Source organism: Nuphar pumila, chromosome 3 (assembly GCF_984573655.1).
Source record: "Nuphar pumila chromosome 3, dmNupPumi1.hap1.1, whole genome shotgun sequence".
NCBI classification, from domain to species: Eukaryota; Viridiplantae; Streptophyta; class Magnoliopsida; order Nymphaeales; family Nymphaeaceae; genus Nuphar; species Nuphar pumila.
This window is the reverse complement of record NC_143251.1, coordinates 16951301-16964950: the sequence shown is the minus strand read 5'-3', so window position 1 is coordinate 16964950 and position 13650 is coordinate 16951301. Positions and strand designations below refer to the sequence as shown.

At 42.2% G+C, this 13650-nt stretch overlaps 1 protein-coding gene across 1 annotated transcript; it reads left to right on the top strand.

Annotated features, from left to right (window-relative positions):
• Positions 1-7820: 7820 nt before the first annotated feature.
• Positions 7821-13421, top strand: LOC149842144 (transcription initiation factor TFIID subunit 5-like). The gene is made up of 5 exons (XM_090001289.1): positions 7821-8166; positions 8373-8454; positions 12627-12705; positions 13020-13117; positions 13213-13421. Exons 1-5 carry the CDS (start codon positions 8012-8014, stop codon positions 13279-13281), a joined length of 483 nt encoding a protein of 160 aa, XP_089857415.1. The 5' UTR covers positions 7821-8011; the 3' UTR covers positions 13282-13421.
• Positions 13422-13650: the final 229 nt, after the last annotated feature.

The window sequence follows — 13650 nt, the reverse complement described above, 5'->3', positions numbered from 1 at the left end:
AACTAACTACTTCTCTCAGGCTCGAAATCGCAGGTCTACAGATCAAGTTAAGAAATAAAGATCAATTCTTGGGGAATTGGAGGAAGCAACACTCTTTTGATATCTTAGCTATTGTTTGAAACTATTGACAGCATCGGGCGAGACTGTAATTTTTGCTTTAAACCTTCCAGAGGGGCATATGGTGGCATTCTTATCCTATGGAGAGCAGACTTATCGGGCTCAATGGAGCATATGGGGGGACTTTTAGTCTTTCGGTTGGGTTCTCTTCCACCTCTCTTGAACTAAACTTCCTTTCACTGTTGTATATGGACCATACACAAGTTCAAAGAAGAAGTCTTTTTGGCATAATTTAATATAATTGGCTTTGAGGGGCATGATTCTTGGTGTATCATGGGAGACTTCAACACTCTTTCATTATAAGATTGTGATATTATGAGATTGTGATCATCCAGTTAAAGCAATTGTACCCTCAGTAGAAACTACTTGTTTCTTTAGGGATGGCAGCTGACCCGGGTGGGTGTAGAGGACAAGGTCTCCACCCCGGTCCCGTCTCAAAATTCTACCCTCCATCCCCATATGAGTTTAGATTTTAACATCTATCCATGTTTCATGTCCTCCATTCTAGATTCAAATGAGGTCAGGCGGGGCATGCCCCCGTTTCCCCTCTATCCATTGTCATCCCTAAAGAAGGATTGGGGATGGGGATGGGTAGGGTAAGGCGGAGATCAGGATGGGGTGGGGTGGAGAGGAAGCGTAAGTCTATCCCCACCTCTATCCCCGCATGGGTTTTGATTTTAACCTCCATCCCCATTTCATGTCCTTCATCCCCGGTCCAAACGGGGCAAGGCAGGGCCCCATTTTCCCATGATCACTGCTATCCTAACGTTTCTTTACATTTTTTTTTTTGGTAAATCAAACACTATGAATATGTTAGGTATGATTTGTTTAGTCAAAAACTCTAAGTGGTTCCATCATGTTCCATAAGCAAATTTTTTAGGAGCTACAAAATTCAATGATCTATATTGCCTCAATTTTTTAATATTAAAAATGCTAAATTTTTAGGGATCCCATCATTTGAAATAGGATGAGTTCCATCATAGATTTAATCCTAGCCATCTAATCACGGGCTTGGTTATACTGAATGGATCTGTGTTCCCCATGGGCCATGATGAAAACATTCATGGGGTCAAATTTGCTAAATAAAGCCCCCACCTATGAGATTCAGCTAGAAAGTATCGTGCTCCAGAGTGTAGCCAATATTTTTCCAAACAATTGTACAAAATAAGTGTCAAATTAGTTGGGTTTCTAAACAAAACGTTTGAAAAATATTTCCCAATTTGGCTGGCAGCAAACAACTTGAGAAGTCGGTCTTCCAATCTTGTGTTTGTCAATGTATCATTTTCCATTATGGCTATGTTTGGGAGCCTTGAATCAGAGGTGAGTTGTGGTTTTCACAATGCTCTCTTTTAGTGACCGGATAAGTTGCAATAACATTGTATAGAAATGCATGTGTTGCTGCACCTGATGGCCACCCACATCAGTTGTTGGTTCCTACAACTCACAGGTTGTGTCAGAAAAATGGGTTAGTCCAGTGTTGTGGCAGACGCCCTTTGTGCAATGTGATTGCACCTGATCCTGCAAACTCACTTATGCTCTCTGTTGTTTGGGAGCAATGGCGTTGGCAAAACACTGCGTGGGGAACGGTGTTGGCAACTCCATCACTGGATTAATTTCAACACAATCCACAAGATGTCTTTGGAAACTCCACCCTCAATCACATCCTCAACCATGTTTTGCCAAAACCATGCTTTCATCGAACACATGAAAATGGTATTTCTATGTTAATCCAACTGTTCCCTTGCAACTTACATTGTACAGTTGCGCTTAGAGTCTGTTTTGCTTTTGTTGAGTCTTATGTAAGTTGCCAGGTTCAGGTGAATCAATACCCCGAAGGGGCAGCCCGTATACTTGAACTGTAATAGCCTGCGGGCAAAATTGTGAATGAAGTAAATGCGTTGAGATTTCTTTTGTTCACCCTCGTTGTGATTGCTTCTTGTGATTGCAATTTCTCTCCCTCAATTCTTTCTTGCTCTCTTGCACTCTGATTACAAGCTTTCGCGATCGGCAAGCGAGCTGACAAGTAGGATTGCGACGGTGAGGAGGGACTGTCGCGCTGCGCTGACCCATTGAAGGAAATAAGCCCGTGACAAGTGGTACCAGAGCCCGTTCTCGTGCTGGAGAAGGGACTCTAGAGTCGGTGTCGACAGACACGCCGATAGGCTATGATTTATGAGCAAGACATTGTGGCGCCTTATCAAAATTGCGCAACACCAAAGGCAAGGCAGTTGTCGAAGCTGAGGAAATGGATTCACCTCGGAGCCAAGAAGAGTTGGATGCAACTGTTAACAAGCTGGTGGAAGAAGTGACTTCGCATGAGGAAGCGATTTCACGCGCATATGAATCATTCAATGGACTGAATGATGTGGTGGCGATCCTGCAAGAGCAGGTAACCTTATTAATGGGGCAGGTCACTTCTTTGACGACTACAGTAGCCGACTTGCAGACTGAAGTAGGGGAGTTTCAGTTGAAGAACCGTACGTTGCAGCGGACGGTGACCCTAAATGGCAGAAATGATAAGAAGCTATCAAGGATTGATGTGCCAAGACCCGCGAAATTCAATGGTTCTCGTGACAGCAAGGCCATTGAAAACTTCTTGTTCCAAGTAGAAGACTACTTGGATATCCAGAATGTGACCCTTGAAGATCTGAGGATTAAGGCTGCAACGACATTACTTGATGGAGATACTATCGCTTGGTGGAGACGGAAGCGCAGTGACATGGAGAGGGGTCAATATGTGATAGACACCTTTAATGACTTCAAAATGGACCTGTGTAACTACTTTATGCCAAGAAATGCACAGAGGCAGGCGTACCGGATGGTTCGTGAGCTCAAACACTCTAGTTCATTGCAAGACTATGTTAGAACGTTCCAGAAGCTTATGCTGGAGATACCTAACATGTCAGAAGACGATATGCTTAACTAGTTCATTGTGAGACTTTAGCCGTGGGCACAGTCTAAAGTGGAAAGGTGCAACCCCCGCATTTTGGAAGATGCATATGTGGCGGTCAAGCGCTTAGTTGACACTCAGCGCAAGCTTTTCACCCCATCAACCAAAGTTGGGAAGAAGCCTGACCACGGAGGCAAGAAGGATAAGCAGCGCAATGATAAAGGTGAGGCATTGATACGCCATCAATCCAAAAAGAAACATAACTTCATAAAGCATAACAACAGCAACAAGGGTGTGGTTGTGACATGCTGGTTCTGTGGCGATAGACATGGCGCCAAGCAGTGCCCAAAACGCCTCATAAAGGACGACGAGCAAGTCAATGCTGCACAGGAAGAATGCAACGGTACTTAATGCAGTGACACTGAAGCGATGCAACCAAGGATGGGAGTCATGCGATCGATTAACGCGGCTAGAAGTTGCGCGGCTAAGAACATGAAGGTTAGTAAGGAACTTATGTACTTGGAAGTCATTATGAATGAAAAGTCTACTTCAGCAATGGTAGACTCTGGGGCCACACACAACTTTGTCTCGCGGGAAGAGGCAGAACGGTTGGGCTTGAAGCCTGGGCCAAAGCAGAGGACCATCAAGACGGTAAACTCTGAGGCCAAGCCCATCCTTGGCGAAGCAAGAGATGTGGCTATTCAAGTGAGGAGTTGGGTCGGCAAAGCCAACTTCTCTGTGGTGCCCCTGGACTATTTCAAGATGATTTTGGGTATGAAGTTTCTGCGAAGCCAGAATGTTATGATGCTGTCAAAAATTTAACATGTTGACGATCATGGGGTCAGACCTGTCCCACACACTGTAGTGCCTTACACAGAAAGGCAAGTCTTCGGTGTTATCGGCAATGCAGCTGAAGAAGGGTGTCAAGCATGGGGAGCAGACATTCTTAGTGGCAGTGCGCGTAAAAGAAGGGAAGGTAGAAGCAGCAGTGCCGCTGACCCTAGCCCGACTATTGGAGGAGTTTCGGGGGGTGATGCCTCCAGAATTGCCAAAGCGTCTTTCGCCAAGACGTGAGGTCGACCACAAGATTGAGTTGACCCCGGGAGCGAAGCCTCCCGTAATGGTTCCATACCGTATGGGGTCAGCTGAGCTGAAAGAGCTGCGCAGACAGCTAGATGAGATGTTAGACGCAAGCATTGTTCATCCATCAAAAGCCTCATTTGATGCTCCAGTCCTTTTCTAGATGAAACATGATGGCTCCAAACGGTTATGTGTGGATTACCGTGCTTTGAACAAGGTCACGGTGAAGAACAAATACTCATTGCCACTGATAGCGAACATGTTCGATCAGCTAGGCAGTGCCCGTATCTTTTTCACGCTAGATTTGCGACCGGGTTACTGGCAGGTGAGGATTGCTTAAGGTGATGAGCCGAAGACAACTTGCGTCACCCGCTATGGTGCTTACGAATTCCTAGTAATGTCATTCGGGCTGACAAATGCTTCAGCCACGTTCACGACTTTAATGAATCAGATCTTCTACCCTTACTTAGATAAGTTTGTGGTAGTCTACCTGGATGATATCGTGATTTATAGCAGCAACATAGAGGAACATGTCAGGCACTTGCGAACAGTGTTTCAGGTGCTGAAGGAGAATGACCTCTGTGTCAAACGAGAGAAGTGTCTCTTCGGGCAGGAGGAGATCAGCTTCCTTGGCCACGTTGTGGGGCGTGGTGTGCTGCGTATGAATGGGCAGAAGATAAGAGTCATTCAGGAATGGGTTCCGCCAAGCAAAGTGCCAGAATTGCGGTCATTCCTCGGTTTGGCAAACTATTATCGGCGTTTCATCGAAGGCTATTCCCTCATTGTTGCGCCCCTCACAGATTTGTTAAAGAAGAATCGGGTATGGCTCTGGACAGGAGCGTGCCAAGATGCCTTTCGATGGCTTGAAAAAGCCTTAGTGAGGGATCCAGTGTTGCGACTGCCTGATCATTCGAGACCCTTTGAAGTCCACACGGATGCCTCAGACTTTGCCATTGGCGGAGTTATTATGCAAGATGGTCATCTGATCGCATATGAGAGTCGCAAGCTGAAAGATGCAAAAAGGCGTTATACAGTGCATGAACGTGAGATGACCGTCAAGGCAGCACTTCCTCTTGGGTGCTGAGTTCGTCGTCAAGACAGACAATGTGGCCATGAGCTATTTTTAGACGCAGAAGAAGTTAACGCCTAAATAAGCTTGATGGCAGATGTTTTTGGCTGAGTTCGACTTTTTCTTGGAGTACAAGGTTGGAAAGACCAATATTGTGGCGAATGCCCTGAGGCATAGGGCTAAACTAACAGTTGCGCACGCGGAGCCTTCTGAAGTGGACTTGGAGGAAGCATTGTTGAGCCGCATCCGCGAAGGTACGCAGCAGGATCCAACTGCACAACACCTTGTTTCTCTGGCGCAGGCAAGGAAGACTCGACGATTTTGGCTATAGGATGGCCTCCTTGTAACAAAAGGGGGACGAATATTCATGCCGCGGTGGGGAAGCCTTCGTCGAGAACTACTTAAGGAGTGCCATGATACACTATGGGCCGGTCATCCTGGTCAGGAGCGGACCTTAGCACTCCTTGAGCGCGGCTACTATTGACCGCTGATGAGAGACGACGTTGATGGGTATGTGCGGACATGTCTCATCTGCCAACAAGATAAGAGGACAAACCAGAAGGCTGCCAGTCTCCTTGAGCCTGTACCAATTCTAGAACGTCATTGGGATAGCATCTCCATAGACTTTATTGTTAGTCTGCCAAAGATAGAGGGCCTCAGTTCTATTTTGGTTGTGGTGGATCGTTTCTCAAAGTATGTCACCTTCATCTCAGCTTCTAAGGAGTGCCCTGCAGAGAAGACTGCAGAGTTGTTCATAAAGCATGTGATGAAGCACTGGGGCATACCAAAGAGCATTGTGAGTGATCACGATGCTCGCTTCGCGGGCAAGTTCTGGCATGAAGTATTTTGGCTACTTGGCTCTGATTTGCTGTTTTCAACAAGTTTTCATCCGCAGACAGATGGGCAAATAGAGTGCATCAACGGGATACTTGAGCAGTACCTTAGGCACTTTGCTAGTGCCAATCAGAAAAATTGGGTGAAGCTCCTTGATGTGACACAATTTTGTTACAATCTGCAGAAGAGCGAGTCTTCAGGCTACAACCCATTTGAGATAGCCACGGGGCAGCAACCACTGACCCCGCACACTCTTGCTGCACAAGAAAATGGAAGGACATCTTTCGCCTATCAGTTTGTTCGCGACTGGCACGAGCAGAATGAATTGGTGAAGGCATTCTTACACAAGGCGACAAAGAGAATGAAGAAGTGGGCGGACAAGCATCGTCGGCCTGCGGGGTTCCAAGTTGGTGACCTAGTGTTGGTGAAGCTATATCCTGATCGTACAGGCATCTTCCGCAGACGACACCGTGGACTGCTCAGAAAGTATGAAGGACCCTTCACCATCACAAAGAAGGTGGGCAAGCTGGCATACAAGCTGGAGTTGCCCCCAGACTTCAAGGTGCACCCGGTGTTTCACGTGTGCAACCTCAAGCAGTTTCATCCGGATGATGAAGACCCAAAACGCAGTGTGCCACATCGCGCTCTCATCATGCAGAGGGCCCCGACAGCACAACGGGCCTTAAAGCACCTCAGTCAGATGCTTCGCCACAAGGTCAACTACTTGGGGGAGACAAAGAAATACTTGGTGCAGTGGGAGGAAACTGTGGAACCAACGTGGAAGCCTGCATTCCGAATGAACAACCGCTACCCAGCTGAAGTCGAAGCTTACCATGAAATAGATGGCGCCAAGGACGACGCATGATTTGAAGGGGGGAGCATGTTCCCTTGCGACTTACATTGTACAGTTGCGCTTAAAGTTTGTTTTGCTTTTGTTGAGTCTGATGTAAGTTGCCCGGTTCAGGTGAATCAATACCCTGAAGGGGCAGCCCGTACACTTGAACTGTAATAACCTGCGGGCAAAATTGTGAATGAAGTAAATACGTTGAACTTTCTTTTGTTCACCCTCGTTGTGATTGTAATTTCTCTCCATCAATTCTCTTTTGCTCTCTTGCTCTCTGATTACAAGCTTTCGCGACCGGCAAGCGAACCGGCAAGTAGGCTTGCGGCGGTGAGGAGGGACTGTCGCGCTGCGCTGACCCATTGAAGGAAATAGGCCCGTGACACCAACGCTCCCAAAAGACAGCCTAAGAAACGGAATCGACGATTCGTCTATGTGTATTGTGCCAAACGAAGCATTGTGGAGTCAAAGGTCAAGCCTCTTTGCCCGAGTGGGACAGGGTGCCAATGAGTTGGACTTTCACTGAGCCTGAGTAGGTTCAGATCCGGATTTGATTCTAAGGTGAAGGCACCAAATCTAGACCTGGGTCTGCCTGAACCTATCTTAGAAAAAACCAAACCCGGGTCCTTATACACAAGCCATGCCCGATCCGCACCTGACAAAATAATATTTCTGTCTTTTTGTACATTACAAATGTTTGCAGATCTTAATCGAGACTAGTCAGACCGAGGTCGGGTATGAAATGTCATACACCACAACCAGCTCCATACCCTATGGGTCTGATCCGGCTTGTGAGCGGGACCTCTTTCTTTATTACCATACTCGGATCTTACCAGATACGGTACGAGTCGGTATCGAGTCATTACCGACCCGTGAAGGGGAAGCGTGAAAGTGAGGCGGGTGCGCTTCGCATGGATAGGTAATAGATTGGCAGCCTTCCTCTTTAAAAAACCTATGTCGTGTCGCGGGGAACCACCCGACACGACTCGACTTCCATTTCCGTTCTCTGCTTCCCAATCCCACCCGATGGTTGCTCTTTTCTGCTCCGATCACCACACCCTCTGAAGCAGCAAACCAGTGAAAGCCCAAGAAAGAAGAAGAACAAGAAAAGGGAAACCCTAGAAAAGAAAAGGGTGCCGGAGAGAGAGATCAGGAAGCCCTCTCATCCCTTTTTTTGCAGATGGAGGAGGAAGAGATCGAGAAGGCAGTGATCGCGTACCTCAAAAAGAAGGGCTTCCGCCAAACCGAGCTAGCGCTGCAGGAGGAGCAGAACAAGAGCCTTTCCTCCACCAAGACCGACCCTGACATCGCCAAGCAGATCCTCTCTTTCTCCGAGTAAACTGACGACTCTCTTCTCTCTGGATTGCCCTTGCCCTTCTGTTTAATTATCCGCATTGTTAGTTTTTTAGCAATCTATCCAGATGTTCTTCTGCTTTCCTGTTTGCGATCCAATTCTTGCTTTTCGGTCTACTGAGCCGTACAGCTCCCAAACTCTCTTCTTTGTTTGTGCGTGTTTTTGTTTTTGTTTTTCTCCCTTTCAGAACTGAGAGCATCCCATATCGATATCAGGAGCGGTACAGCAGGCTGAGGTTGTGGACGCATAACTCGTTGGATTTGTACAAGGTTTCGTCTTTCGCTCTTAACGCTTCGCATAGAGATTCTTTTTTATCATAGTTGGATGCCTTGCCTGGTGTTCTGTTACTAAGTGAACGTAATCCCGTTGAACTTTTGGTTTTTGTATGGTGCAAACGAAGAGTTCATTTCCCATCTTGCCTGCGAAAAAAAATGGACTTGTTCATCTCCAGCTGCTTTCTTTTTGTTTTTGTTTTGACAGTCTAGAGGAGAAAGTTTTATTTGAAAGATATCAAGGACTGACAGGACAGACAGGCACTCTAGGTAGTATGAGAAGCAAGTTGAATGATTATATTTTGCATTAATGAGAGAAGAATACCATCCCTACTCCGCAATGCCAGTATGGCGAAATTCTACTGTTAGCCATTTGATTATGTGTTTGGGGCCAAAGTATGGAATTCTCCTTGCTTATATGTCTGAAATTTGAATAGATACTTTTTTCAACCTTTTGGCTAAGATCAAGTGAAATGTGAACAGAGCATAATATCATAATTGACAGAAAGTGGTACTATGTCATAACGCAATGTAAAAATCATAAATTTGTGTAACACGAACTTAGCAAGTTAAATTTTTTGAAAGAAATTACACAATAGTGCTGATGAATAAAGCTAAATAATGCAGGTAATACAATAGAGTAAAATAATGCAATTATAAATAGCTAAAACGTAATTGTGGCATTCAACATGACCTGAAAGGTCATAGTTTACAATATATAAAACACATTCAGGTGATAGACAAATGGAACAACTATTACATAACCATTAAGCCAATCTAAAAACATATTATCTGATGTTCTAATTATAAACTCCAACCCTAAAGTCTAAACACCTTAATACTAGACTATTTTCTAAGTAAATTTTGTAACATTTTATTCCGAGTTCTATCCTTTGTTTTCTCATATACTTGAGAACTTTCGCCGATTTGAAGTTGGCAGCAGTGGCTTTCCTTGATCACTTTACAAAAAAGACACTTCATTGATCTCTCCTTAGCTGGTTCACAATACTTTTTAGTCAGGTCATTTATACTTGAGGCTATTCTCTTCTTTACTTGAGATAAGGTTTTTTACTGGGCACAATCAAGGAGGAATAGGTTTCATATCTATTTTGGGAATGGATATATTCCATACATGTGGTTGGATGATTGTACTTAAGAATCACTATTGTTACCTTGTTTTAAGTTATGACCAAGGAGAGGCTTTTGTCTTGATCAAGGTTGTAAGTATCGTATTGTTACTCATATCGGTCGGGCTCAAAAAGAGATATGTATCGTAGCGTATCGTAAAAAATCACAATTTTTTAAATAATTTTTTGAAAAATTCCAAAAAAATAAAAAAATAGCAAAAAAATTAAAAAAAATTGAACACTTGAAACAAGGATGAATTGCACAAATTACAACCATAAAATCACATATGAAACATTTATGTCTATATGAGCTATATAAGACATCATCAAACATCAACTATCTCACAAGAATAATGCAAAATATTAAATATCTTGTAATTAAGAATATGCCACAAGACTCATACTTTCATATTAGATAAACAAAAACAAAATAACCAAGTATATAAACACTTAAGTGTTAAATAACCAAGTTTTTTTAAAATATAACTTCAATCATCATCATCATCATTATCATTATCTTCTTTTTCTTCTCCTCATCTTCATTCTTCGACATCGACATCGTCTCTAATATATGTGGGTTCTTCATCATCTACTTCCTGTGTTCCTTTCACGTTGATCCACTAAATATTTTCTTAATTAAAAATGTCTTCTTCTTCTTCAACTCATGTATCCAATGCATTAAAAATTTTCAAATCGATGTGATCACATTGCTTTGTGCCTCCTTGATGATAACTTTTTCATTTGCTTAAAAAGATGACATGTAAAAATTAAAATTAGTTGGGTTTTGTACGATACTAAAAAAACTTTAAATAAATACATGAAAATGACAAATAAATTTTATAATTTTATATACCTCTACTCTATTAGTAACTGCGCTATGAATCAACTCAGTACCACTAATGTACTTTCTCATTAAGCTCAAAATCCATGCATAATTATAAATCAATTTAGTAATTTTTTGGTAGCAATTAATTGTGTGTTGTATCTCATCCATGTTGTTGATGTCCTCAAGCATGAGGTCTATGCAATGAGCAACACACGGGGTACAAAAGAATGACCCATAATTTTCTGCCAATTCTTTACCTATTGCCCTATAATTTGTTGCATTATCAATAATAAATTGAATAATATTTTGAGGTTGAACCTCTTCCACAACCTAATCAAATACTCTGAGCAATACATCTGATGTCTTGGGCGTATCAGACAGATCAATTGACTTTAAAAATATAGTTTCTTTGGGGCAATATATAAGAAAATTTATCAAGGCCCTTGACGTTTTGTCTATTCACTCATCTGCCATGATGCTACACCCAGTTTCTCTCTATGATTGCCTCATCTCATTACAATATGCCTTCACTTCATTTACATTAGTATCTATTTTTTTTCTCTCAAATCATGATATGAAGACAATTTATATCCAGACCAGATACTGGTTATGATATCTGCTTAACTTAAAAATGAAAAAATTTACCATATTGAAAGGAATGCAGACATTGTAGAACCATCTTCCAACTGCGACATTCACTTGTTCGACTAAATGTTGAGGAGTTATAGCAATACGAATGTTGGGTTGCACCCCAGGGGCTAGGAGGGAAAAAACTTATAATAGAGCCTCTAGCTCTATATCATTTCGAAGAACTCCCTCCTCCTCTCTTTTTTGTGCACGTGACACTACTACTACTACCAACCACATCTTTTCCTTTCGCTGCAAAACTTTCTACTTCTGATGCTATGCTAAGGGTTGTAGGATAAGAAGTAGGGAACTCATCTTCGTCATATACATCTTCTGAGGGGCTGTACATACACCATTTCTACCTCACCCATCTCTTTTTCATGTCTTTTTTCTCTAAAACCAGTGAGTAATTGCTAGCAGTGTCATTTCACGACATTTGACAAATCCTTTGACATGCAGGCCGCAATATTGAGATGTGTCCCGACTAAATGATGCTTCAACTGAGAGATAACACCCGAAACAATATGATGACAATAGTTGCAATCGATTTTCAATCGGTTTCCACTCGCTACTTGAGTACCCCATTAGCATGCTAGATCATCTGATGCCATCTTCCAAAAAAATCCCAATAAGAAGCAAAAATAAGGATTTTTTACCTTAATCCACCTCTTTGAGTGAAAAATAGTGGAAATGCGCAAAAACCCTCTCCCTTGCACACATATCGACCCCCCAAATCTCTCTCATGACTTCTAGGGTGCGTGGATACCCCTCTAATGACCTCTACACAAATGAGAAAGTTGGCTCTCAAGAGATCTTTAAAACCCAAAAAATCAAAAATATGATTCGGCCATTTTTAAAGTGTGTCGAAGGTGTATCGTATGGTATACATTGTATCATACGATACGGTGTGATACAAGGTTGTATCATATGATACACCAGATACGGATACAATACAACTCGTATCGCAGGGTGTATCGTATCGATTTTGCCCATAGTTATGATACGTATTGTACGATACTTATAACATTGGTCTTGATATCTACGCTAAGGCACTACCTGGTTTTCACTTAGGTTCTTCTAGTACCGTGCACTATTATTCCACTATTATTTATAATCATAAGGGCATCATAACATGCATGGCGATAGCAAAGTCTGACAAAGATAATGGCTAGACAGGATCCTACATCCTAGGCTCGAGCATGGGTATTATGATTTCAGTAATGCATTGGTAATTGTTTATTTTCTCATTGATGTCTGTTTACTAGTGTTTCCTCTTTTTTTATCATTCTTCTTGTTTCATTTTTCTATGATCTCAGGAAAACAACAAAAACTAATTTTTTTCCAACTGAAACCATTTTTTTTCCTTTTGGTTTGCAATTGAGCTTCTCTAGCTGTTTTCCTCACCAGTACAAAGTTTAAAATTGAGAAGCCATCTACTGCTCTCTGTTGTAGTTGCCTTGTCTCAATCTGGTCTGGCAAGAGCAAATGCTAGCTGACATGTTCAATTGTATTCTGCTTTATATTCTAGATGCCTGTTCTCAGACTGGTTTTTCAGGCATGACTCTAACTGACAAATTTATATTGTACAGCATGAACTGCTCCGTGTACTCTATCCAGTTTTCATCCATTGTTACATGGATCTTGTTGCAAAAGGGCATAGTCAGGAAGGTATTTTTTTTAATCTCTTTGGAAGATGCTACTTGTTGCTCCCGTGCTTGGTTGTCAGAAAAGGAAAACAGAAGCATATGTCTATCTGTGGCTTGCAACAATTTTTTTCATGTTTTATCCTATAGCATAAGTAAAATGCAAAAATGAATTCTGTTATTTCTTTGATTCCAAATTGTATATTTTTTTACAACTAAGATACCACTTACCTTTTCCCTCTCCTCTCCTTTCAAGCAAAACAGAGGAAAAGATGTGAGAATAAAGTTTATTCAAAAAATAAGAAAAATTTATTCATAATGTTGTATCCATTTTCACAGCTCGAAGGTTCTTCAATAGTTTTCGTGAAGACCATGAGATAATGCACCTGCCGGATCTGCAAATGTTGGAAGGAATTCTCTCTCCATCACATCTGGAGGTTTAAAACACATGATTTTTACAGCAAGATTTTTTATTATTCAATGTTAAACAATTACACGAGAAAAGAACTTTATTTGAGATCATTATTTGCAGGAAAATGAATTCGCTCGTTCTTTGAGGCACAACAAAGTCAATATACACATTTGTCAGGTGTGTAGCTAGGTTATCCTTTAGTTTCTGTGGTATGCGTAACTGGTGCATATTCTGGCCATCAGTAAGGTACACCCTTTATTTGTGATCACGGACAGGTCAAATGTTAGTATGTGGAATCAAAGCTTCTTAATGTTCCAAAAGGTGTACATTACAAGTAGGCTTTGCTCTTCCAAATGTTATTTTTTCATGCATCAACATCAAGAATTGGGAATGCAAATGGGAAAGAGGAGGGGGGATCATAGGAATGCTAGATGGGAAAAAATGCATAACCAATAATGTGTGTGTATGCATGCCTGCATGCCTGCATGTGCTCCTGCTTTTGCCTATATATCTATCATCACTGTCATGATAAATGCACATCTCTATGTGTTTGAGTGT